We start from the raw sequence: 27,111 nt of genomic DNA on the forward strand, positions 1-27,111 counted from the left end.
CTTTAGGGGTGTCAATTATTAATCACCCATATAAAAAAAATACTTAAAACAATCTATTTTTCTGAGTTTAAAATAATATAATTTCCCCTTTTTTTTGCTTACAATATACTGTAGCTTAGTATTAGATTGTATACAGTCATTATTGTTCTAATTCACCAATGGTGTCAATACTGTAGGAACCCACTGTATGTGTAAGAGCATCTGGGTGTGTGGACCCTACTCTGTTACTACAAAGTTCAGAGGTAACTGAAATCAAACCCACACAGGAGCTGAAGCCGGAGGAGGCTCCACGATCTTTCAGGGTGAAGGAAGAGGGGCTGGTCCAGGCTAATGGCAGCAGGAGAGGAGTTACAACTGGCACGAGAGGAGGAGATGGAGGAGGATGAAATCGTCTCACCTGGCTCCCTATCAGAGGTTTTCAAATTCTAAAGTAGGTTTAGAAGTTCTGAAAATGTGGCTTTTTGAAAAGTTGTACCCATTTGAAATTGGCTGTACAATACTGAGATTAATACAGGTGCGCTGTCATTGATACTAAACATTCACTCAAATATATCTCCCTTTCTCTTGTGCTGTCCAGACCTGAGCTTCCAGACCTGAGCTTCCAGACAGATGAGTCAACGATGTGTCAACGTCAGAGAACCCCCACCACTTCTGGATCCAGATTCTGGGGCTGGACAAACTTATTGCCGAGATGAGCTGCTTCTACAGCAAAGGAACCCGGCAGGTCAGTCATAACTTGCTTGTGTTCTATAGACACCAAACAGATAAATGGATTGAAACAAGGAGGAACTATTTGGTATTTTCCTATAAATGCGCTTATTTTTGTTTTTTTTGTTGCTAAATATTTTCTGTTGCTACATGTTGTGTGTTGCTAAATATTTTATTTTGCTAAATGTTTTCCGTTGTGTGCCCTCATGAACATGACTTTCTAGATTCCATCTACAATGAACCACTGAAATAGAATGGTGTCCAGAGCTGACTCTATTATTTTATTCTCCATCACAGAGAAACACAATATGTTTCTATAGTGTTGAACTTTAGTGTTGAGCCCTATGTGTGACGGCTCCAGGAGCAGCGAGTGGAGATCTTCATGGTGGGGGACATTGCGGCTGCTCCGTACCCGGACTATAGCACCTGGAACAGGGCGAGGCTCCTGGGGGTGATGGGCTCTGGCTTGGTGGACCTCCACTATGTCGACTTTGGAGACAATATTGAACAACCCAGGGACAGTCTACAAAGTATGAGGTGTGAGGTCAGGGTTAAGAGGTTAGGGCTCTGAAATAAATAATTTTGTTTCCAAGAAAGAGCTGGACAATACATTCCAGCATTCCTCGTTGTATTGCAAACGTAATAAATAATAGATGAAAGCTGTTACTCTAATAGCTGTTAGCTATTTGGCTAATGGTTTGTCTTTTCTTCTCTCATGCCCCTTTTAGGAGTTACTTCCTCAGCCTACCATTCCAGGTCATCGAGTGCAGCTTAGCTGGAGTCAACCCAGCAGGCCGGTGTGGAGAGAAGAAGTCCTGGATGACTTTGACCGCCTGACATATGTTGCCTAGTAGAGACCCCTGCTGGCCAAACTGTGCAGCTACACCCACTCTGGCTCAGTGTACTGTACAGCTCTACAACGCAGAGGGCAAGATCAGTACTAACCTGGACTGGGGTGGGAAATGGCACTGTATGTCTCGCCTATCTCTCTCTCTCTCTCTGGAAGATGCCTTGTCATTTGTCTCTTATCGTGATCTCCCCCTTTGTGTGTGACTGGTCTCTCGTTCTCTCCCTGTCGGATTGTGGATCTAGGAGAGGAGCTGGTGAGTCTTGGCCATGCTGTGCCTAGCCAGGATAATTGGAACGGTAAGGGCGACAGGGACGACCCCGGATCACCACAGAGGATGTTGGTAAGAGCACAAGGCAGAGGAGAGGGAAAATAAATTAGAGCGATTTAGAGATGCAAAGTATGTAACTATATCCGGGTTTCCGTTAGCTGGTAATAGACGGCTTTTGAATTATATATTTTGTTTGTTGAAAAAACAACAAATAAAATTAGGTTTGTGCAGATTTATACAATATTACGACGTTCAGAATGAGACTGATATGAGGTAATAATAATTAATGGATGACTAATGCGATAACGATATGTTCTGATATTCTTGAGTTTATTTTGGGAAACGGTAACTCATTAAACAAACTTTTTCTGTGGCGCCCCAAGATTGCTAAGGAGTTAATTGTTACATGATTAATTTAACCATCGTATTAATTAAACATAGTTAATTGATTTGATAAAATAATCGCCATCACATTAATGATATTCACATTATGTACAAAATAAGTTGCAGATAACGCGAAAAAACATACACAATAGCACATTTGGTTACAGGATCGTAAAACGGCAGCCATCTCAATCGGCGCCAAAATCAGACCATATACGTGGAGGCAATTATTTTATATAAACTTTCTTTCATTTTCCAGTAGCCAAACTCACAATCCTAGTCATATTAGCAACCCATGCGAGTTACTGAATATTAGGTCTCCCCTCTTTCAAATTTCTGAAAGGACATTTTCATCTTGGTCACATGATATCCGTCACATTAAACCGCTCACATGAACGGTGTGCTTTTGAAAGTGGTATTCTCCTGCTAATTGAATTATTGTGCGCGTTGCTGCCCTTATAATGTCATGAAATAATACACTGAACAAGAATATAAACACAACATGCAACTATTTCTAATATTTTTATGAGTTACAGTTCATATAAGGAAATCCGTCGGTTGAAATATATTCATTAGCCCCTAGTCTATGGATTTCATATTAATACAGATATGCTTCTGTTGGCCACAGATACCTTAAAAAAAGGTTGGGGCGTGGATCAGAAAACCAGTCAGTATCTGGTGTGACCACCATTTGCCTCATGCAGCGCGACACATCTCCTTCGCATAGAGTTGATCAGGCTGTTGATTGCGGCCTGTGGAATGTTGTCCCACTCCTCCTCAATGGCTGTGCGAAGTTGCTGGGTATTGGCGGGATGGCGGGCTGTCATACACGTCGATCCAGAACATCCCAAACATGCTCAGTGGGTGACATGTCTGGTGAGATTGCAGGCCAATAACTGGGATATTTTCATCTTCCAGGAATCTTGTACAGATCCTTGCGACATGGGGTCGTGCAGTATCATGCTGAAACATGAGGTGATGGTGGCGGATGAATGGCACGACGATGGGCCTCAGAGATCCTCGTCACGGTATCTCTGTGCATTCAAATTGCCATTGAAAAAATGCAATTGTGTTCGTTGTCCGTAGTTTATTGCTACCCATGCCATAACCCCACCGCCCCCATGGGACACTCTGTTCACAGCGTTGACATCAGCAAACCGCTCACCCACACGACGACGCGTACACGTTATCTGCCATCTGCCCGGTACAGTTGAACCTGGGATTCATCTGTGAAGAGCACACTTCTCCAGCGTGCCAGTGGCCATCGAAGGTGGGAATTTGCCCACTGAAGTAGGTTACGATGCAGGAACTGCACTCGGGTCAAGACCCTGGTGAGGACAAAAGCACGCAGATGAGCTTCCCTGAGACGGTTTCTGACAGTTTGTACAGAACTTCTTCGATTGTGCAAACCCACAGTTTCATCAGCTGTCCAGGTGGCTGGTCTCAGACGATCCCGCAGGTGAAGATGCCTGCAGTCAGCATGCCAATTGCACACGCCCTCAACTTGAGACATCTGTGGCATTGTGTTGTGTGACAAAACTACACTTTTAAAAGGGCCTTTTATTGTCCCCAGCTCAAGGTGTACCTGTGTAATGATCATGCTGTTTAATCAGCTTCTTGATATGCCACACCTGTCAGGTGAATGGATTGTCTTGGCAAAGGAGAAATGCTCGCTAACATGGATATAAACAAATTTGTTCCCAAAATTTTAGAGTAACAAGGTTTTTGTGTGTATGAAACATTTCTGGGATCTTTTATTTCAACTCATGAAACATGGCACACGCTTTACATGTTGCGTATATATTTTTGTTCAGTATAGTTTATCAACATTTTTAAGCTAAAAGTTCTGATCAGTTGCATCAGACATTGCTTTTTAACTTTTTTTTAAATGTAACCTAGGCCTACTGGTTGAATGAATTTGGGATTTATTGTCCCACAACTGTCCCAGAGTCTGTTTGGAATACGATATTAGAATAGGTCAACTTTTGGACTATGGGTGATAGTAGATTGAAAGGCTAGGTATTTTGCTGTTCGTTGCTCGTCTTGTTGGCTGAGGAAAAGTCCATGTGGACAGTTATCGTAACATCTTCAAAGTGCACATCAGGATTCGGTAAGAAGGACCGCACATCGTTGAATCCTCAACTTGCATGTTCTGTTAAGATGAATTACCATAAACTAAATGTGATTTCTGTCATTCTGAGCACCATGGGTAGATGCACTAATCAGGTTACACACACAATGCCTATGGGTCCGGTACATTTTCCAAATGTCTGGTAAATTAAAATGCTGCCGGTCAAATGTCTGGCGCCACATTTTCCTAACAGAAACCCTGAACCAGATATGACTTAAAATTGTGTCTGTGTTCCGTTAGGATGATGTGACGGAAGCCTGTCCTTCATCAGCTTATCAGGTGGGTTTACACTGAGAAGGGTCACATTCAGTAGCTAAGAAATTGACTAAATGTTTTGAAATGGATGAATGTATTATGTTCTACCTGAATGTGTGAAATCACTTCATTTCATTTTTCGGTTTCAATGCATTTTCCACATTTATGCATTATTGAACATTACATTAATATTAAACACAGTTGTCACCAGGTGTTTTCTCTCTTTCGCTGTCTGACCAACTCCTTTTGGCGGCACATGTCTTGATTAAAGTACAGGCCCTCATAATGGAGAGTGGGTGTCAGAACTGGCCACAACATCATCTCTGTTCCCATTGTCTTCAGGTTCTTTGAGGCCTCTGGAGCTGCAGCGGGCTGATGTTGAAGTCCCTCCTCTCCCCAGACCACCAGGTCCCAGGCCAGCGCTTTCACACGCTCAACCGAACCACCAACCTCTACAGCATCTCGGTGCCCCAGCTGCCGCTCACACACACTTACTTTAATGTATTATTGTTTTATTTTATGGAATATTAAATCATACAATCTACTTGCAGTGAAGCCGCTCAACATTCTACATCACATTCACTCATCTAACAGACTCCCGTCCAGAGCGACACACAGAAGCAACCAGGGTCAACGCCCTGGTCAAAGGGCACGTCGACAGATCTCCCTCAAGATCAAAATCAGGGACCCGAACCAGTGACCTATCAGCCACCGGGCCAAGCTCCCAACCGCCAGGCCACCAGCCCTCCAAAATGAAATCATTCCATTCCCCACCCCACCCCACCCCACCCCCAAGACCGCCCGTCCCCCCAAGCCCCCATCACCCAATGCACCAGCAACCAAAAAAATAAACAAAAGAGAAAAAGACAAAGAAAAGACATGAAGGACAACAAAAATCACAACAGCAAGGCCAACTGAATATGTTCGAGTGCATGCATGGCACTATTTACCTGTGTGTGTGTCCATGTATGTGCACACGTGTGCATTTGAATGCGAGTGTGTGTATATGCATGTGTACAAACACATGCACGGCATCAGCCTCAGGCAAACCGGCATGAGCTGTAAAAACGCTGCCCCTCAATTTCATTCAAATATACTTTTTGTCATGTTTTATTTTGACTTTATTGAATTTTTTTGATACTTTTTTCTTTGACAGTCATTCTATCCCCGCCCAGCAACTCCTCTCCCTCTTGTCTCCAATTCCACATCCCAACCCTTAGCCCCTCCCACCTATCTCTGCTGGCCACCCTCTTTGGATTTCTACGCACCATATACTTCTTTCAACTATGCTGTGATGTTTAATACACAATTTCAATCTATCTAATCGAATCGAATAGAATCCACAGATTGCAAGTTGAAGATAAATACATTTACTAAGAATATTAGTTTATTATTGATTGATTGACCCGGTCTCTCCAGATCTCCCAACAGTACTATTTCCAGGGTCAATTTTAGATCAATGTTCTGTATTTTTAGCCATTCCTGAACCTGAGACCAGAAACAGGCTACCTGAGGGCAATACCAAAATAAATGGTCTATTGATTCTGCATCCTCACAACATTATCTGCAGAGCTTCGATGATTGAATGCCCCAAATATTCAACTTTTTGTTGGTGGCAAGAATTCTATATAATCATTTTTGCTGAAATTCTTGAATCTTGCGTCGTTTTATATATCAACTCATACACCTGTACCATGGAATTGGTACATCAAAAATATATTTTGCAATCGGTATGGCACAGCTGTCAACATCCTGGTCCTCAAATGAAACTGGTATACTTTTTAAGAATATTTTTATTCCTCTGCCATTTTTGATCCTTTATATTAGGCAGACAGACCAGTTCCCTACTGTACCTCCCCCCGCTGCCACCTGCCTCCTCCATTTTTGGGGTAATTCTGTAATCAATTGGTTTTAATCTTGGATTGAGCAGACCTTCCCATACAATTCTGCTAACTCCATGAAAGACAACTCTACCATTCCAATTTACAATATCATTTAAAATCAAAATACTCTTTTCAAACATCTTGACCATAAATACAGGTATTTTATTAACCATGTTTTATCAATAGGTGCCCTTCTTTGCGAGGTATTGGAAAACCTCCCTGGTCTTTGTGGTTGAATCTGTGTTTGAAATTCACTGCTCGACAGAGGGACCTTACAGATAATTGTATTTTGTGGGGTACAGAGATGAGGTCGTCGTTCAAAAGTCATGTTAACCACTATTATTGCCCACAGAGTGAGTCCATTCAACTTATGTGACTTGTTAAGGAATTTTTTACTCATGAACGTATTTAGGCTTGCCATAACAATGGGGTTGAATACGACATTTCAGCTTTTCATTTTGTATTGATTTGTATATAGGCCAGTGACACAAAATCTAAATGTAATCCATTTTAAATTCAGGCTGAAACACAACAAAAATGTAGAAAAAGTCTAGGGGTGTGAATACTTTCTGAAGGTACTGTAGGTAATTGTGGCTAATGTTTGGATTGTGTTGTTTGGTTTTCACTTATTTTCTATCTGTATGGAAATGCAAATGTACGCCTCTGTAATATTGTGCTTCAGATGTTTATGTTGTGAGAAAGAATTAAGAGTTAAGGGTTTTCTGATTTTATTTCAAAGTACACTACAAAGTCATTTTAAATGTAATCTTGAATCTGAACCTTTTGCCAGTTTACTTTGATCCTTTTACTTTTACGATCAAAGATTGTGGTAATTTAACTGGAAGGAGGGTAATTCATTTACATGACAATAGGGATGGTCTGTTTTGTTTTCTACAACTCTCGTTCAACTCTGACCAATCACAGCAAAGTGGGTTAAACTCGCGCGTGCGCTTTCGATACGTTGTGTTTTTGTTGATATCCTGATATTTTTAGGCTCCGAGTTTAGCTTTCTGAAGCTAATAAACCTCCCCTTTTTTGGGGGGTTTTACTATTATAGCCAATTTAGACAATAATAAAACACCATAGCTAGCTTTATGAAGGGCTGATGGAGAACACAAGGAATTTGGTGAGTTAATTTCTCCGATATGGTCCGTCCGCTTCCGACTTGTTGTGTAGCTAGCTACGTTAGCTAGCTCGCTAACGTCGTTAGCTAGCTAGCGCTCCCCCTTCGTTGTTATCAGATTGTAGTAAGAACAGCTGATTGAATCACCAAACATGCTAGATGATATCCAATAGCCCTGATTTGGAAAGTGAATATATGGATGCTTTATTCGTTTTTTTACACGATAAAGGTCTACTCGTTTATTGAAATAATTATTGCAAGCGGTCTTGTAACTGGCCAACGTTAGCTAGCTAGGTCTGGCTAGCTAACTAACGCTATGGTAGAACTGGATTAACAGATATGCTAAGGCCTCAGCTCTCACATTCATTCTACACAAGTCGGTTAGTTACTTAGCCAGCTAAGTGTACTAACTAGAACATTATAAATAGCTAGCCAGTAACGTAGTGCGAAACAGATCATGGGGAAATAATTTTACAGTAACGTTACTGTCATATGCAGAAGAGGAAGTGTTAAATTAATGCAAACTCTGAGACGGCTTTGTAGTTGTATAGGAAGGTAATTGCTATTATGTATGCTAACTATGTGGCTAAGACTCAGTCATTGCTCAGTAAAACGTTATCTCATACTATTAACGTTAGCTCTATTGGTATGGATGTTGTTTCTCATCTCATTGATGCCGGTAGCCATGTACATATGCATAGCCATGTAACTATCTGTATCTGTCACATATCAGTGCGACTGTTGAATCACATTGTTTACCATACCCAGTTTCCAAGTATGCCAGTTTTCAAGACAATATTCTATTATGACTATGCCACAATAAAACATGTGGTTACGAAAGTTATAATTACTTACTTTTTGAAAGAAAAACCAAAGTCATGATAATGAATGATCTAGCACAACATTATAGACTCACTCACACACCCTCTCACCGTACAGTTGGTGTCATTCACTCCCTCTCTCTGCTCCTTCCAGGCTGAGCGCACCCCGCGTTCGGAGCGTAAGCGTCAGGACTCGTTCGGTATGTTTGACGGGTACGACAGCTGCAGTGAGGAGAGCACCAGTAGCTCCAGCTCAGAGGACAGTGAGGACGAGGTGCCCTCCATCCCTGCCAGCCTGCCCATCATCAAGAACAATGGACAGGTTTACACCTATCCCGACGGCAAGGCTGGCATGGGTCAGTACGGACAAATATTGATATAGAATCTGAAGATATAGATCGAAATTGGTCAGGAATATCTATGGGTCAGTCAGTGTCACTCTGGGGTGATCGCACAAAGCAGGTTGGGGATTGGTGGATGGGGCTTGTGGAAGAGATTGTGAATTAAATGGCTGCCTGTAATTGAAGTTAGACTATAGAGTGTGTATTGGCATGGATCCCGGCCTGCAACTGAGAAGAAGAAGAACTGATAAAAGAATACATTACTTTGAATTAATTGGAATTTCCTGCTGTATTCTGAGTTTCCTGGGAATGTTTATGTGTTGCCTCTGTTCCCCAGCCACCTGTGAGATGTGTGGGATGGTTGGAGTGCGAGACGCCTTCTACTCCAAAACTAAACGCTTCTGCAGCGTCTCCTGCTCTAGAAGTTATTCCTCCAACTCTAAAAAAGCCAGTATAATGGCTAGACTCCAGGTAACCATGATATGCCCAACTATGCTCTGCATTTTGTTTTAGCCAAATGGTAGAATGAGAATATTTTCTTATACGGTGGGGCAAAAAAGTATTTAGTCAGCCACCATATTGTGCAAGTTCTCCCACTTACAAAGATGAGAGGCCTGTAATTTTCATCATAGGTACACTTCAACAATGACAGACAAAATGAGGGGGAAAAAATCCAGAAAATCACATTGTAGGATTTTTAATGAATTTATTTGCAAATTATGGTGGAAAATAAGTATTTGGTCACCTACAAACAAGCAAGAATTCTGGCTCTCACAGACCTTTTAAGAGGCTCCTCTGTCCTCCATTCGTTACCTGTATTAACCTCTTGCGACGAGCAAACCCGTATCCGGGAGCGTAATCATAGCCTCAAATGCATTAGCATAACGCAACGGACATAAATACCCCTAGAAACTTTTCCTATTCATGAAAATCGCAAATGAAATAAATATATTCAAACACAAGCTTAGCCTTTTGTTAACAACACTGTCATCTCAGATTTTCAAAATATGCGTTACAGCCAACGCTAGACAAGCATTTGTGTAAGTTTATCATGGCATAATGCTATGCTAGGCTCTGCTGGCAGCAAGCAACATTTTCACGAAAATAAGAAAAGCAACCAAATTAAATAATTTACCTTTGAAGGACTTCAGATGCTTTCACTCAGGAGACTCCCAGTTAGATAGCAAATGTTCCTTTTTTCCAAAAATATTATTTTTGTAGGTGAAATAGCTCCCGTTTCTTCATCATGCATGGCTGAGAAATCGACCGGAAAATGCTACAACTATAACGCCAAACTATTTTCAAAATTTGCTCCATAATATCGACAGAAACACGGCAAACGTTGTTGAGGATCCATCCTCAGGGTGTTTTTAACATATATATTCGATAATATATCCGTCGAGGCAATTGGTTTCTCATAAGAAGCGATTGGAAAAATGGCTACCTCAGTATTTTACGCAAGGTTTTCTGCGGGAGACACCATGTGACCACATGCTATATATGGTCCCTTACAGCCATTCTTCAATGGAAATGCCTAAAAAGACGTCACAATGCTGTAGACACCTTGTGGAATACGTGGAATACGTAAGCTCATTCGTAGCTCACTCACAGCCATATAAGGAGTCATTGGCATGAGGCGGTTTCAAAAAATGCGTCACTTCCTGGTTGGGTTTTTATCTGGGTTTCGCCTGTAACATCAGTTCTGTGGCACTCACAGACAATATCTTTGCAGTTTTGGAAACGTCAGAGTGTCTTCTTTCCGAAGCTGTCAATTATATGCATTGTCAAGCATCTTTTCGTGACAAAATATCTTGTTTAAAACGGGAACGTTTTTCATCCAAAAATTTAAATAGCGCCCCCTAAATCCAAGAGGCTAATGGCACCTGTTTGAACTTGTTATCAGTATATAAGACACCTGTCCACAACCTCAAACAGTCACACTCCAAACTCCACTATGGCCAAGACCAAAGAGCTGTCAAAGGACACCAGAAACAAAATTGTAGACCTGCACCAGGATGGGAAGACTGAATCTGCAATAGGTAAGCAGCTTGGTTTGAAGAAATCAACTGTGGGAGCAATTATTAGGAAATGGAAGACATACAAGACCACTGATAATCTCCCTCGATCTGGGGCTCCACGCAAGATCTCACCCCGTGTGGTCAAAAGGATCACAAGAACGGTGAGAAAAAATCCCAGAACCACACCTAGTGAATGGCCTGCAGAGAGCTGGGACCAAAGTAACAAAGCTTACCATCAGTAACACACTACGCTGTCAGGGACTCAAATCCTGCAGTGCCAGACGTGTCCCCCTGCTTAAGCCAGTACATGTCCAGGCCCATCTGAAGTTTGCTAGAGAGCATTTGGATGACCCAGAAGAAGATTGGGAGAATGTCATATGGTCAGATGTAACCAAAGTATAACTTTTTGGTAAAAACTCAACTCGTCGTGTTTGGAGGACAAAGAATGCTGAGTTGCATCCAAAGAACACCATACCTACTGTGAAGCATGGGGGTGGAAACATCATGCTTTGGGGCTGTTTTTCTGCAAAGGGACCAGGATGACTGATTCGTGTAAAGGAAAGAATGAATGGGGCCATGTATCGTGAGATTGAGTGAAAACCTCCTTCCATCAGCAAGGGCATTGAAGATGAAACGTGGCTGGGTCTTTCAGCATGACAATCATCCCAAACACACCGCCCGGTCAACGAAGGAGTGGCTTCGTAAGAAGCATTTCAAGGTCCTGGAGTGGCCTAGCCTGTCTCCAGATCTCAACCCCATAGAAAATCTTTGGAGGGAGTTGAAAGTCCGTGTTGCCCAGCAACAGCCCCAAAACATCACTGCTCTAGGGGAGATCTGCATGGAGGAATGCGCCAAAATACCAGCAACAGTGTGTGAAAACCTTGTGAAGACTTACAGAAAACGTTTGACCTCTGTCATTGCCAACAAAGGGTATATAACAAAGTATTGAGATAAACTTTTGTTATTGACCAAATACTTATTTTCCACCATAATTCGCAAATAAATTCATTAAAAATCCTACAATGTGATTTTCTGGATTTTTTTTCCTTCTCATTTTGTCTGTCATAGTTGAAGTGTACCTATGATGAATTACAGGCCTCTCTCATCTTTTTAAGTGGGAGAACTTGCACAATTGGTGGCTGACCAAATACTTTTTTGCACCACTGTATTTCCTTTGGAAATGCAAGAAAGCATCAGTAAAATATGTGAACATATTCACCTATTTTCATTCTTTATTGTAATTGTTATGTGCTTTTTACTCGAAGGGTAAACCACCTACGAAAAAGGCTAAGGTGTTACAGAAACAGCCTCTCATGGCGAAGTTGGCAGCTTACGCCCAGTACCAAGCAAGTCAACAACAACAAAACCTGGCTAAATCAAAAGCAGGTGAGTCCCACAGTAGACCAAACATACAGTCTCTCATATTGTCGTAATGGAGAAGAATGACCTTGAATGGAAAGTTATTTCATTCAAAAGAATACATGTTCTCTGTATTTTCTTGACCCAGCATAGTGATGTTGACCTTGTTCCTTCTCCCCTACAGTAGTTCCTGTTGAATGCTTTGACTGGGGAAGATACATCTGTAGCAATAACCTGGTTGGAGCACCAGTCAGCTGCTTCAAGCATGTACGTTTAAACAATAGCCAGACATTCAAATTGTCTATTACAGATGCTAAGGTTATACATCTGTAAATCGACACTGTTTTGATCAAAACAATTGTCCCTTGTGGGAAATAATATGAAGTCGTGTTAAATTGAAATATTTCTCTGTGACTTAGGTCCCTATGGGTATGTGCTGGGGAGACCTAGCTGAAGGAGTGAGGGTGGAGGTGCTCAACTCCGATACTAACCTCTCTACTAAAGTCTACTGGATAGCAGGGATCGTCAAACTTGCAGGTAAGAATACATCTAAACACATGGAAGATTTTATTCAAATTCTTGGGGTACAATAGAAGTATTACGCAGCTTTTTGTCACTGATCAGACTATACTTGTATAAGGTATTCCTCTTAGAAGCACGGTAATGAGGTTGTCACGATGTCACGTGAAACATTCTGTTTTATCTGTTGTCTCTCTCTGTTTTGTTCTCTTCCCAAGGGTTCAAGGCTCTGCTGCGGTACGAGGGTTTTGACAACGACACCATCAGGGACTTCTGGTGTAACCTCTGCGTTCCAGAGATCCACCCCGTGGGTTGGTGCGCCTCCAGTGGGAAACCCCTCGTACCTCCCAAATGTAAACATCACTCTAATAAGGATCATTGTAATACGCTTTGAACTTGCCTTTGATCAAATAGTCACACATTCCCGAACAGAAGATGAAAAACCAGGTCGATAAGACTGATGGCGGATATGTTTTTGTGTTCTCTCTCAGCGATACAGAATAAGTACTCTAACTGGAAAGCTTTTCTTGTGAAGCGACTCACTGGAGCCAAGACACTGCCACCGGACTTTGCTGCTAAGGTAAGATCTCATAATTACGAGCCGCAGAGGCAAGGATGATAGCCTAAGCACACCAGTATTTCTACTTGCACATCATCATCTGCACATCTATCACTCAGTGTTAATTTGCTAAATTGTAATTACTTCGCTACTATGGTGTATTTCTTGCCTTACCTCCTTACTCCATTTGCACACACTGTATGTAGATTTTTCTATTGTGTTATTGACTACTTTTGTTTATCCCATGTGTAACTCTGTGTTGTTGTTTTGTTGCACTGCTTTGCTTTATCTTGGCCAGGTCGCAGTTGTAAATGAGAACTTGTTCTCAACTGGCCTACCTGTTTAAATAAAGGTTAAATAAAAAAATAGAGCTCTTAAAGCTCCCACTCTAAACCAGGGGTTGAAACCGGTTCAGGGAACAGAACCAAAAACTGGAAAATAATGTAAATTTTTAAAAAACAGAAACGGAACAGGGAATGAAAGTGACCTCTACTGCTCCGGTACAAAACCGTTATTTTTTAAAAGCATGAAACCGGTTTATAATGTTCTTATTTTACATATAGTACTTTCGGGAAGTATTCAGTATTCAATGTGACTTTTTACACATTTTGTTAGGTTACAACCTTATTCTAAAATGTATTGTTGTTTTTTCCCCTCATCAATCTACACACAATAGCTCATAATGACAAAGCAAAAAAGGTTTCAGAAATTGTTGCTAATATAAGAAATTAAATCATGAAATATCACATTTACGTAAATATTCAGACCCTTTACTCAGTACTTTGTTGAAGCACATTGGCAGCGATTACAGCCTCGGGTCTTCTTGAGTATGACACTACGAGTTTGGCACACCTGTATTTGGGGGGTTTCTTCCGTTCTCTGCAGATGCTCTCATGCTCTGTCAGGTTGGATGGGGAGCGTTGCTGCACAGCTATTTTCAGGTCTCCAGAAATGTTCCATCGGGTTCAATTCCGGACCCTGGCTGAGCCACTCAAGGACATTCAGAGACTTGTCCCGAAGCCACTTCTGCGTTGCCTTGGCTGTGTGCTTAGCGCCGTGGTCCTGTTGGAAGGTGAACCTTCGCCCCCTGTAAGTCTTTAGGTGCCTTTTGGCAAACTCTAAGCGGGCTGTCATGTGCCTTTTACTGAGGAGTGGCTTCCGTCTGGTCACAACCATAAAGTCCTGATTGGTGGAGTGCTGCAGAGATGGTTGTCCTTTCTCCACAGAGAAACTCTAGAGCTCTGTCAGAGTGACCATCAAGTTCTTGGTCACCTCCCTGACCAAGGCCCTTCTCCCCCGATTGCTCAGTTTGGCCGGGCAGCCAGCTCGAGGAAGAGTCTTGGTGGTTCCAAACTTCTTTCATTTAAGACTGATGGAGGCCACTGTGTTCGAAGGGACCTTTAATGCTGCAGAATTCTTTTGGTACCCTTCCCCAGACCTGTGCCTCGACACAATCCTGTCTCGGAGCTCTAGAGACAATTCCTTCCACCTCATGGCTCGGTTTTTGCTCTGACGTGCACTGTTAACTGTGGGACCTGTTATAGCCAGGTGTGTGCCTTTCCAAATCAAGTCCAATCAATCAAGTTGTAGAAACATCTCAAGGATGGTCAATGGAAACAGGATGCACCTGGGCTCAATTTCGAATCTCATAAGTAAAGCGTCTGAATACTTTTTTTTTTTTTTTGTAGAAAATAAGCAAAAATGTCTAAACCTGTTTTCACGTTGTCATTATGGGTTATTGTGTGTAGATTGCTGAGGATTTTTATTTAGTCAATTTTAGAACAATGGAATTTTAGAACAATGAATACTTTCCGAAGGCACTGTATTTCCAGTCCCACAAAAAAATAAAGAAATAAGGGCTTATGCAAGGCCTACTGACATACCAAGTGTGATTCACAAGATAAGGGGACAGAGATGTTTATTAGAGAAGAACAGATGAACTTTTTCCATGCTAGTTAAGGATAGTATAGGTATCACATTTCACATTGGATTTATTAGCTCCAAAAAGGCAAAACGTGTTTTTAGTTCTGGTGCCACACTGCACACACAAGCTTGTTAGCTAGCTCTGGTCCAGTGTTATACCTACTCCGTTGAAAGTTCCTCCATAGAAGCCGCTCCTCCGTAGATGGGCTATATTCTGTGGTCCTAATTCAGGTAATGCATGTCATAACAAGATTCCCAGCGCTTCAAGCAAAGCCTCCTCCTCCGCTCTCTCCCCAACCGCACAATTTCAGCCGTATCTCATACCCTACACTTGTCTGTCCATTACGTATGTGAACAACTAGCTTGCCCGCTCCATTGCTACTCTATCTACTCTATCCGCATTGATTGGTGTAGTAATTTAATGAGCCAAATGTAAAAAAACAAAACCAGTTAATTTTCACAGGTTAAAAAAGGAACAGAAAGGAACGATATTTGTTTTGAACTGGTTCTGAATTTTATTTTGCTGGTCGGAACAGTGAGGGAGAAAAAATGTGTGGTTCTGTTCAGAACGCAATAGTTAAAAAATAATTTTGTTTCCAGTCCCTGCTCTAAACACCTTTCATTCCCCCCTCTCTAACCAGGTCCATGAGAACATGCAGTTCCCTTTTAAGAAGCTGATGCGAGTGGAGGTGGTGGATAAGACGCACCTGTGCCGGACTCGGGTGGCTCTGGTGGAGCAGGTGATCGGGGGAAGGCTGAGGCTCGTCTACGAGGAGAGCTCCGACGACTTCTGGTGTCACATGTACTCCCCGCTCATACACGCCATCGGATGGTCCCGGAGCATCGGACACCGCTTCAAACGATCCGGTCAGTCAAGTTAGTTGGTTTGGGTAGTTTAAGTTGTTAGTGAGTTAGGCCTAGTTAGTTAGTTGGTTACTCCAATGTGTTTGTTTTCTGGCTCTGACGGCAATGATTGTTTTCAGATGTGTCAAAGAAAATCGATGGTCAGATGGACGCCCCCGCCCCGCTGTTTGCCAAGGTAATGTAATACGCGAAGTGGAGTTACAGTGGCCCAAGTCTTTGAGCCTCTGTGGTTTCTATTGATATTTTCCTATGTATGGATCCGGAATGTGTCTGTGATGTCTCCTCAGGTGAAGGATGTGGACCAGAATGGTGAATGGTTCAAGGACGGGATGAAACTAGAGGCCATTGACCCTCTAAACCTCTCAGCTATATGTGTAGCCACTGTAAGAAAGGTAACTGTCTCACCCCTCAGATATATGTGTAGCCACTGTAAGAAAGGTAACTGTCTCCCCCCTCAGCTATATGTGTAGCCACGGTAAGAAAGGTAACTGTCTCCCCCCCTCAGCTATATGTGTAGCCACTGTAAGAAAGGTAACTGTCTCACCCCTCAGATATATGTGTAGCCACTGTAAGAAAGGTAACTGTCTCACCCCTCAGATATATGTGTAGCCACTGTAAGAAAGGTAACTGTCTCACCCCTCAGATATATGTGTAGCCACTGTAAGAAAGGTAACTGTCTCCCCCCCTCAGATATATGTGTAGCCACTGTAAGAAAGGTAACTGTCTCCCCCCCTCAGATATATGTGTAGCCACTGTAAGAAAGGTAACTGTCTCCCCCCCTCAGATATATGTGTAGCCACTGTAAGAAAGGTAACTGTCTCACCCCTCAGCTATATGTGTAGCCACTGTAAGAAAGGTAACTGTCTCCCCCCCTCAGATATATGTGTAGCCACTGTAAGAAAGGTAACTGTCTCCCCCCCTCAGCTATATGTGTAGCCACTGTAAGAAAGGTAACTGTCTCCCCCCTCAGATATATGTGTAGCCACTGTAAGAAAGTTATGGCAACAGTTTGGATTGTTACCAATGGAAAACATTCATAAAGGGCAAATTCAAGGGGCATTTAGCCCAATCATACTTCTCCATTGTTGGTACCCCTGGATTGGCGATTCCATGTTATTTTAGTTTCCGGTGTTGAGTTGTATACGTCTTGATGTTTGCTGTCTGTTTCAGGTGTTGAGTTGTATACGTCTTGATGTTTGCTGTCTGTTTCAGGTGTTGAGTTGTATACATCTTGTCTTGATGTTTAATTGTGTCTCAGGTGTTGGCAGACGGGTACCTCATGATCGCCATCGACGGGTCTGAGGCAGCTGATGGCTCAGACTGGTTTTGCTACCACTCCACTTCTCCCTCCATCTTCCCTGCTGGCTTCTGTGGAATCAACAACATTGAACTCACGCCCCCTAGAGGTACATTTCTATAGCCCCTTTTCCTTTCACAGACTACAACATTACTTCACTCCGATTTTAATTTTTTTCATTCAACCATTGTTTATTTAATTAAGGATAGTCTCATTTAGATAAAAACTATTGGGACAAAGAGATACTAAGGTAGTTTTCCTTCCTCTTCCTTTCCTTCTCTCTGGTCGGGGGTTATATGTTAACCCAGCCTTACCACTGACTTTGCCCCACAGGGTACACTAAACTGCCATTTAAATGGTTTGACTACCTCAGAGAAACGAGTTCAATAGCCGCTCCTGTGAAGCTCTTTAACAAGGTAGGACTGATTCCTGACATCGTGGATTTGTTGTTTTGTTTCGCCCGGTCCTGTAGTTCTGTGTAATGACAAAGCGATGCCAACATGCGTTTTGTTCTTCTATGATCACATGAAATATACAAATAAAAAAACTATGTTGATAGGTTTCGGTTGCATACATTGGGTATTATAAGTATTCACCCCCCCCCCCCCCCTTGGATTTTTTTTCCCACATTTTGTTGCATTACAAAGTGGGATTGAATTATGTCATTTGTGATCTTCACAAAATACTCCATGATGTCAAAGTAAAAAGAACATTCTACACATTTTCACAAATGAATTAAAACAAAATTACTAAAATATAGTCATTTCGTAAGCATTCACCCCATTGTTTAGGCAAGCCTAAATTAGTTCAGGAGTAAAACTTGGTTAAACAAATCACATAAGTTACATGGACTCACTTTGTGTGAAATAATAGGCATGACATTATTTCAACTACCAAGACCAGAGAGCTTTTCGAAAGTCTCAAAGAAGGGCAGTGATTGGTAGATGGGTAACAATAGCAAATCAGACATCGAATGGTCAAGTTAAGCATGGTCAAGTTAATAATTATGCTGTGGATGATGTATTAAACCACTCAGACACATCAAAGACACAGTTGTTCTTCTGAACTGAGGTGCAGGACGGGAAGGAAACTGCTCAGGGATGTCACCATGAGGCCATTGGTGATTTTAAAACAGCTACAGAGTTCAATGGCTGTGATAGGAGGAAACGGATGAGGATCAAAAACATTGTTGTGACGCCACAATAATGACCAAAAAGACAAGAAGTATGAAAAAAATATATACTGAATATGCATCCTGCATGCAACAGGGCACTAAAGCAATATTGCCAAAAAACTAAAAGGCAAAGGAATACACTTTTTGGCTGAAATGGTGGTGGCTGCATCATGGTATGGGTATGCTTGATATCAGCAAAGACTGTTTCAGGATAAAAAGAAACAGGATGTAGCTAAGCACAGCTAAAATCCTAGAGGAGACCTGCTTCAGTCTGCTTTACACCAGACACTGGATGAGGAATTCCCATTTCAGCAGGACAATAACCTAAAACACAAGTCCAAATCTACACTGGAGTTGCTTACCATGAAGACAGTGAATGTTCCTGAGGAGCCAAGTTACAGTTGTGACTTAAATCTGCTTGAGAATCTATGGCGAGACTTAAAATCACTGTCTAGTCATGAGTCCCAACACCTTGACAGAGCTTGGAAGAATTTTGAAAAGAATAATAAGCAAGCATTAAACTATCCAGGTGTGGAAATCTCATAGGGGGATTTCCACCTGAGTTAAGCAAGCGTAAATGGAATGTAAATCCCTAAATGCACTTTTCTCTCTCCACGTATTCTGACCTTGAACTTAAGCATGAGGATAGCGTGCTGTTCACCCGCTATTGGTTTGGGGTGGAGATCAGATAAATGAAGGTGTGGCGGAGGTGTTCTGACCTTGACTTCATTTCCCAATATCTCCACCACCTTTATGCACAAGGAAACCATGAATAAGGTGTAGCGAACCTGCCGGTTCCAAGTGAGAAAAAACATCTACTTAATTTTCCTCCAAAAGAAGTAACACCGTTCTCTATGCACTGTAATGTACAACTTGATAAGAACTATTGATAAGAGCTAGGTTAAATTAGTAATCAGTTTGGATAAGGGAATTGTAAAAAAAAAAGAATTGACCTTGTGATCGCTGGAGACACGTGAAACCAGCAGCAAACTGAAGCATATCAACATATCTTTCCCGCTGTAAAGTTGATGAAATACTGTGCCATTATGTAGAATTTAAATTGTATAGCCTTTTTAACTGGCATCCAGGGATGTGCACTCTCCAATGTCTTAATGACAGGCTACCCCGACTTTCTCTGTTTCCTGTTTCTATCATGTTAAATATTAGTCACTATTAGTAGGCCTAATAACCACATATATTCAACTGCCAATTTACTGTTGGTTCCCTTCAGTTGGTATAGTCTACGTTATCATTTCATTTAATTAGATTGTTTCGTTTACTTTCATTTGCTTCCTCTGTAAACATCGTCACGGCTGTGTGATTTTTTTTTATTGCCGAGGATCATTAGTAACAGTTGATAATATAAGAAAAAAAGACATGTAGGCTAATTAAATCGGAGCGCAGGCCAAGCCGTAACAGTGTGGTATAACACTTGGCTGTGTCATCACACAGTTCCATGGTTAGTGCAGGCAATAAACGAGGAGGGTATAGCCTAACATTGTACACTATTCTCCCTATTATAATCCCTATTATCATTTGACGTAGACTAATCTTCCAACATTACCACGAGTTGAAGAACTCAATGCGGCAATTTTCTGTATGAATCAAACCTCATTTTTTCTCTCCAAACCAGATTCATAAATACTTTCCTAAACTTTAAATAATCTAAAATAACCTTAAATGAAATGTAGATGAATATGCATATATTTAGATGGCTTTCTTTCATTGATCCCTAATATTCTGAACCTGTTTTCTCTATATATTCTAGTCTGTCGACAAAAGGTACAATGTATTTAAAGGGATGTCTTAAGATACATTTACTGAAAACCCTATTTGAATGAAAACTTCACGAGAAAATCTGTTGGCCAGCAAGTGGGAGGGTTTTCAGCGGTTGTATGAAGTTTATTCAGAGCGTGCAAGGTAGCCACACCTGCAGAGCATGTTACGTGACTGAATAAAGTAAGTCTGAATACCAAATACTGAGAAGTATAAATTCCCAGGTCTTTGTAACACAATAAAATGTGAAGAAATCCAAGGGGGGGTACTTACGATACCCACTGTACATCTTTGTTGTAAGAAAGTGCTTCAAAATTGTAATGGAAAAAACCCTGGATTGAGCATTTAACCTAAGAATATCTCTCCTCCTTGCCTCCGCTATCTTGTTGCCCCTGCCCAGGATGTTCCAAACCACGGCTTCCGCCAGGGCATGAAGCTGGAGGCCGTGGACCTGATGGATCCCAGGCTGGTGTGTGTTGCCACTGTGACTCGGATCGTCCACCGCCTGTTGCGCATCCACTTTGACGGCTGGGAGGATGAGTACGACCAATGGGTGGACTGCCAATCACCTGACCTCTACCCCGTGGGCTGGTGTCAGCTGACCGGCTACCAGCTACAGCCCCCCGCCGCACAGAGTGAGATCAAGCACTATAGTTCTACCCAAATATAACACACTAACATGCTCAGACATAAAGCAACCTCTACCCTTAGGTTCTCGTTGATGGATTGGATTAGGTTCCAGTGATATGTTGCCAATTACTCGATAACATTCCACTGGAGTCCCAAATTGGGTTTAGTATTTTCCTTCCCCGGAAAATTGCAAACACACCTGGGGCATCCCGGTGTTCCTGTTCAAACCAGAACTGCTATTTATTCTCTAGAGTCTATGGGGAGGGGGGTCTTTAGTACCAAATCCCACAGAAATGCATTGAATAACACATTCATAAATGGCAAAAAAGACAGTCCAAAAATGTCCTATATCTAGGAGACATAAAGCTCGGATCGAGACGCAGCTCATGCAAAAACCCACATCTCTAGCTTAAAAGGACATGTAATACCAGTGAAAAAATCTGATTTGATAATACACTGTAAATGGAGAAATGTATACACATGAATATATTGGTGTCTTGATGTACTGTATTTGTTGCCATTCAATAACTCAGAAGTTCTCTGTCACCGCCCTATTTCGTTGATGAAGCACTGTTGACCGACTGGTAAAATATCATACCTTTGGCTGAAATATGTCAGCTTGTTTGTCCTTTTCTCTTCCCTTGCACTTGGCTATCAGGGGGAATTTGGGAGGGTTGTGGCTGTTTTTACTCAATACTAACCCACTTATTGTGGTGACTTTGTCACGGGGAATAAATATGATTCGCCGCTGAACAAACAAATGAGCAAGTAGAGGAGATTCAACACTATGCATAGCAGAGTGGTTGATCAATTTCCTGCAAATTTGACTAGTAAGCACGATGTGCTCCCGCTTTTAAAAAATGTTTTTTTTTTTTTTTTTTTCATCTTTATTTAACCAGGTAGGCTAGGTGAGAACAAGTTCTCATTTACAACTGCGACCTGGCCAAGATAAAGCATAGCAGTGTGAACAGACAACCACACAGAGTTACACATGGAGTAAACAATAAACAAGTCAATAACACAGTAGAAAAAAGAAAAAAGGAGTCTATATATATATATATATATATATATATATATATATATATATATATATATATATATATTGTGTGCAAAAGGCATGAGGAGGTAGGCGAATAATTACAATTTAGCAGATTTTAAGTTTAACACCATGGAACAATGTTGTAAATGTCTATTTCAGACCCGGTGTAGCTGCTGTTTTGATAACAGTGAGTAGACTAGCACATGGTGAACCTCTGCCAGTGCCACACAGCTAGTTTGGAGATTTGTGAATGTAAGATGGAGATTTTCGACTGCAATGAGAGGTCGCATGTAACCTACACATGATAGTCAGCAATTACATTTCTAAAAGCCAAGTGTTTTTTTTTTAATTGGGGACTTTATGTTGAGTGAATATGGTAGGCTGCTAGCGTTGTGTTGACTGGTTTGATTTCTGAATGAAGCCAGAGAGTAGGTATGTCCGTTTCATGCAGCTATTTGGACGTACGCATTTAATATTTTTGCGTTAGTGAGACACAGAATTAGTATATTATTGGTCCACGGTACCTTTCATTTTCTTTCTCAGGAAACCTGAAGGAGCTTGGTCGGGAAATCTCGGGATACCGGTTACCGGTTTTACACCCTAGTCCCAAACTAACAGGCAGAAATGTACCTTTGTGTCAGTAAAACAATAGACAACTGTTTATTTACTGCTAATTTATGTAATTTCAGTGGCCAGAGAAACCCCACCTGCTCTACCTAAGCAGAAGAAGAAAGCCCAACAGTACAAAGGCCAAAAGAAAAGTGAGTTATCACTTCTTTCCTCTTTTCCTCCTTCTGTTGGTCCACACTCTGGTGGGGTCAATCTATCTAACCTTTCTCTTATTGGTTAGTTTTTTTAATTTTTTGTCTATTCCTTGGGTTCTGATTGGTTGGCATGAGTCACATGAAAGGAAACTGTGGCACTCGGGGTAAAAGCCAAAGATGTGGGGAACGTGCTTGTAACACCAGGTGTGACGGTCCAAACACAGCTTGTTTTACACCTCAGGGAGTGGTTTAGTGCAGACACAGTCACACACACCACCAACTCTAGCTGATTTTACTTGAGTCTGGCTTACCTGGTAGCTTACCTGGGGTGTATTCAGATTATGTAAGGTTCTAGAACGTTTCATAATGGAACAGAGATCATTCTTGGAACCGTTTGAAAGGTTTTGCAACAAAATAATTCATTGGGGCCTGGTGATTCGTGTTTTGGAATATTATATGAAAGGATTTGGAATATGCACATGTAATCTCATTAAAGCATGGAGTTGTCTAGGCCTTTGCCTAATACACACAATATTATCTATGATGAATAAATGAATGCATTTACTAGATTTTTCAAAATACATATAAAGCAACACTGCTCAACCAAACATTCAAATCTATACTGTTGGGAGCGCTAGCATCCTGAAAACACCCCTGGTAGCTTACCTGAGTCTGACTTGGTGTCTAGAGCGGAAGATTCCGGTTGGTCGACGGCCCTTCAGTCAGGCAGGCAGGAGGAGGAGCCTATCAGGGGAGGAGGAAGAGCAGAGTCCGCCCCCTTACTCCAGCCAGGGCCCCACTATGGTCCCCCGGCCCCGCACCCACCACCACCACACCCACAAACCAGGTAACACACTAACAATGAATAACAACTGAGACCTCCACACAGACAGAGGGCGGTAACAGGGGCCAGTCCTCATCCACTCTAGGTCCTGACCTTCATGTGTGATCGCTGTGTGTCGGATGCAACTGCAGGAAAGAGAAATCTATTTGATCTATTTCTGTGTCATGTTATTGCAGTGAAAGTGTTAATGTGAAAAATGTCATTTTCTCCTCCCACCTCATGATGCGTATTAGGTGAGAAAAAGTGGTAATATGATTTACTGTGTATGTCTGTTCGTATTACTGGAATTGCAGGCTCAAATGGAAGGCTAGTTATTAAGTCAGCTGTTCCTGTGTTGCAAAGGGTTTTGTGAATACAATTTTTTCTGTTTTTTTGTTCTCTTGGAGTTGCAAAATGAATGCCCTGTCTTGGTATGCTGGAAAGAGTTTTGCCTATAATTTTGAGTTTCATCAAACCCTCAATTTGGCTAACGCTCTCTCCCCCTCTCTCTCCTGCTCTCCAGAGTCTCTGTTGCGTCTGAAAGAGGAGCCGGCTGAGGTGGATGAGTTCACCTTCTCCCAGGGCATCTCAGATCAGGAGAGCAACGGCTCGGGCAGCTACTACATCAAACAGGAGCCCTGATGATCCGGGGGACAGGGGCCTCGGGCTAGGCCCCCCAACTAGGATAAGACATCTTTAAACCAAGACGAGAACAACAGGGCAGGGAGCATGGAGTGCTCTAAAAGAAAAACATATCCAGAGAAGCCAGTTTCTTACACCCCAATCAGGAGAGAATGCTACTGGGATACAAACACTGAGTGACTTCACGCCCTGAAACCCCAACCCTCACCCACAAATTAAGCTACTTGGGGCTCCCCAAAACCACCCAGGGGTGAGTACCCTTCTGAGCAGCTACAGCCTCAAACCCTGGCGCTCTGATACAGTCACTGAGACAGACATACCATATGAACAAGGCTAACGGGTAACTGGACACTTCCCAAAGCCACCGGCCCAGAAGAGGCCTCTTATGATACCTGGACAATCTGATTTAAAATCCCAATTCCCTGGATGATTGGATACGACTGTGGCTCTCTCTCTTCCTCCATAATGCATCTATCTAGGGGGCATTGGAGCTCTGGATGCCCAGAAACAGAAGCCTCTCATTTGGGTAGTCTCTCTCCCCCACCCTGCTAGGCAGGATCTCTGACTCAAAACTTGGGGCCCAAACACACAGTCACCTGGACTAACTGTGACAGATATTTCTGAGCCAGGCCTTGGTTTATTTCTTTCAGGTAAGAAGGCTAGCCGCACATGGCGGGATTTAATTTCACTCGGTCTTGAGAGGGAGGGAACAAGTTGTATAAAGCAGGATGATTATTATTATTTTTCAAACATTTTGCCAGGTGGACTTGCTTTTTATTTGTTAATAGTACTTGAAGTTTTCAGTTGATATTTGTAAAGTTTCTGTTCTTTGTTTGTTTTTGCCCTTTAAATTGGAGGGTTGTTGTTATTTTGACTTCAACGCTGATTTGTTATCAACCTCTCTTTGGGGGGGGGTACCGTCGGGAGTGGTGTAGATATTATGAGGATACATATTCATAGATGTGACTGTTCAATATAGATATTAAGAATTGTGATTTGACGAGAGTGGGTTTTGAATAGATGTTGTATAAATCCGAAACCTTGCTGGTGTGATAGGACTGACACTCTCAAACTAGATGGTGTTTGTGTCTTAATAGGGTAACTTGCGTACTACTTAGTATTGGCTATGCATACTAGGTAGTGCTAATGTGTCTATTGGAATACACTAGATAAACACTGTCACAGATTGCACTACAGGAACAAACAACCAGTCTCTTTGGGTTGTTGGAACCACCCTTTACCATGTCAGCAGCTTTAGAATAGAAGGACCGGACTTAGCTAACGTTTGCATCAGTTTTTTTCAAGTACAGGATACAACTCCAGAAACAAAGCTAAACCATGATATACTCTTTATTTTACTCTACCATATTGTCATAACCTATTTTCCTCGAAGAAAACAAGTGTAAACTTAGTAAGTCTGGCCCTAAAAGACAGACATGATTTTAGTAATCAAGCAAAGTTTAATCCTAAAATGATGTTGTAAAGCAGGCAGAAAAACAATGTAGGCTACATTTCATGGATGACTTCCGAGATATGCAAAACCGGTCGTTTTATTTCAGTGGTGTTTTTCCTCTTCTGTATGGGTAGTCCTTTATTTCAGAGCCATATCGATGCGTACTGGTTAAGTATTCAACCGAGCCACTGGATAACACCTTTATTGTTCGTGTTGTCTTTTATTAAACACGGCTTTGTTGATAGTCTGTACGTACATAAAACCAATGGGATCAGATTGGAGTAGGCTATAGCAGGAGAACCTTTCCCATTGGCTTCTTTATTCACCAATTAGAGGTCATACATTTTTATAAGATTCCTGATTGGTTGGAGGAGATCCTCCTGAATTCCTGAATCTGCTTGTGTGTTGTAGCTGGTACTGAGTGGTGACGCATCTGTATCTAGACTTCATTTCTATCTTTGTACTACCTCCTGGTGAGCTTGGCAGTCAAATAGAGACAGGGTTGGGGCTCATTGTGAATTCATGATGGGGTCTCAAATTTGAAATGCAGGTTTGGGCAACTTGATATACCATATGCAAATAAAATAATTATATCCTCATATGTTTGACTTTAAGACTAGACCGCAAACACCGATATCTGTAACATAGCACATTTGAGGTAGTCCTCAAAATGGAATAATATGCAATAATGTTTTCTGTATTATTTTGCTATGTCACATCCATGAAATATAACACCCTAAAGTGATATTAAGATACATAAAATATATTATACTTACATCAGTTTACCTAAATTCTATTGCAGAACTGTGACAACTGTGAGCTACGGTCTATAATCAGAATAGAATAGTTAGGTTTGTTAGAACCACACGCTATATACACTGAGTGTACAAAACCTTAAGGACACCTTCCTAATACTGAGTTGCCCCCCCACCCCCACAAACCAGTGTGCCTGGTACCTACTACCATACCCCGTTCAAAGGCACTTAAATCTTTTGTCTTGCCCATTCACCCTCTGAATGGCACACATACACAATCCATGTCTCAAGGCTTAAAAATCCTTCTTTAACCTGTCTGCTCCCCTTCATCTACATTGATTTGAAGTGGATTTAACAAGTGACATCAATAAGGGATCATAGCGTTCACCTGGTCAGTCTGCCATAGAAAGAGCAGGTGTCCGTAATGTTTTGTACACTCCGTGTCGAAATAGACTAGTACAGAAAAATGGGTCTAGCTCAGTGATCGTCGCAGTTGTGAAATTAGCTATAATCTCTCTATACCAGTAAGGTTGACGATTAACTTCTCAGGAAATGTTTGCTTTTTCTTGTCTTCAAGGGTCAAGCAAAGCACATTACGATTAAAATCAAACAGAACGACATTGCGTAAAGTTACTTAGAGAAGTCTTAATGGAACAACTTGCTCACAAAGTTTCTTCTTGTCCATGTCTGAATGTTGATTTCTCCCGTTTTTGATATGGTTTCTTGTGTTCAGTGATTTACTGTTCAGTTGG

The 27,111-nt window shown here is 41.7% G+C and overlaps 1 protein-coding gene and 1 long non-coding RNA gene across 5 annotated transcripts; both read left to right on the forward strand.

Moving 5' to 3' along the window:
- Positions 1-271: 271 nt before the first annotated feature.
- LOC110499583 lies at positions 272-5,709 on the forward strand. Of its 3 annotated transcripts, XR_005037920.1 has the most exons (6): positions 272-430; positions 578-724; positions 1,006-1,678; positions 1,801-1,898; positions 4,582-4,620; positions 4,939-5,709. It is a non-coding gene; the product is annotated as an uncharacterized LOC110499583 (long non-coding RNA). The 3 variants fall into 3 exon arrangements; XR_002469980.2 differs by having other exon boundaries at positions 1,006-1,898; XR_005037921.1 differs by lacking the exons at positions 4,582-4,620; positions 4,939-5,709 and having other exon boundaries at positions 1,006-1,245; positions 1,437-2,951.
- A 1,323-nt stretch (positions 5,710-7,032) lies between these two features.
- On the forward strand, positions 7,033-26,198 carry LOC110498736 (MBT domain-containing protein 1). 2 transcript variants are annotated; one of them, XM_036955725.1, is made up of 17 exons: positions 7,034-7,605; positions 8,578-8,779; positions 9,102-9,235; positions 12,048-12,168; positions 12,326-12,408; positions 12,561-12,678; positions 12,879-13,013; positions 13,152-13,240; positions 15,784-16,009; positions 16,126-16,181; positions 16,294-16,398; positions 17,265-17,412; positions 17,637-17,719; positions 20,654-20,888; positions 22,612-22,683; positions 23,375-23,533; positions 24,033-26,198. In XM_036955725.1, the coding sequence occupies exons 1-17, from the start codon at positions 7,585-7,587 to the stop codon at positions 24,149-24,151; spliced, it is 2,106 nt and encodes a 701-aa protein (XP_036811620.1). In that variant the 5' UTR covers positions 7,034-7,584; the 3' UTR covers positions 24,152-26,198. The 2 variants fall into 2 exon arrangements, with proteins under 2 accessions (XP_036811621.1, XP_036811620.1); XM_036955726.1 differs by lacking the exon at positions 23,375-23,533 and having other exon boundaries at positions 7,033-7,605.
- Positions 26,199-27,111: the final 913 nt, after the last annotated feature.

The sequence above is a fragment of the Oncorhynchus mykiss genome, chromosome 20 (assembly GCF_013265735.2).
Source record: "Oncorhynchus mykiss isolate Arlee chromosome 20, USDA_OmykA_1.1, whole genome shotgun sequence".
Lineage (NCBI taxonomy): Eukaryota > Metazoa > Chordata > Actinopteri > Salmoniformes > Salmonidae > Oncorhynchus > Oncorhynchus mykiss.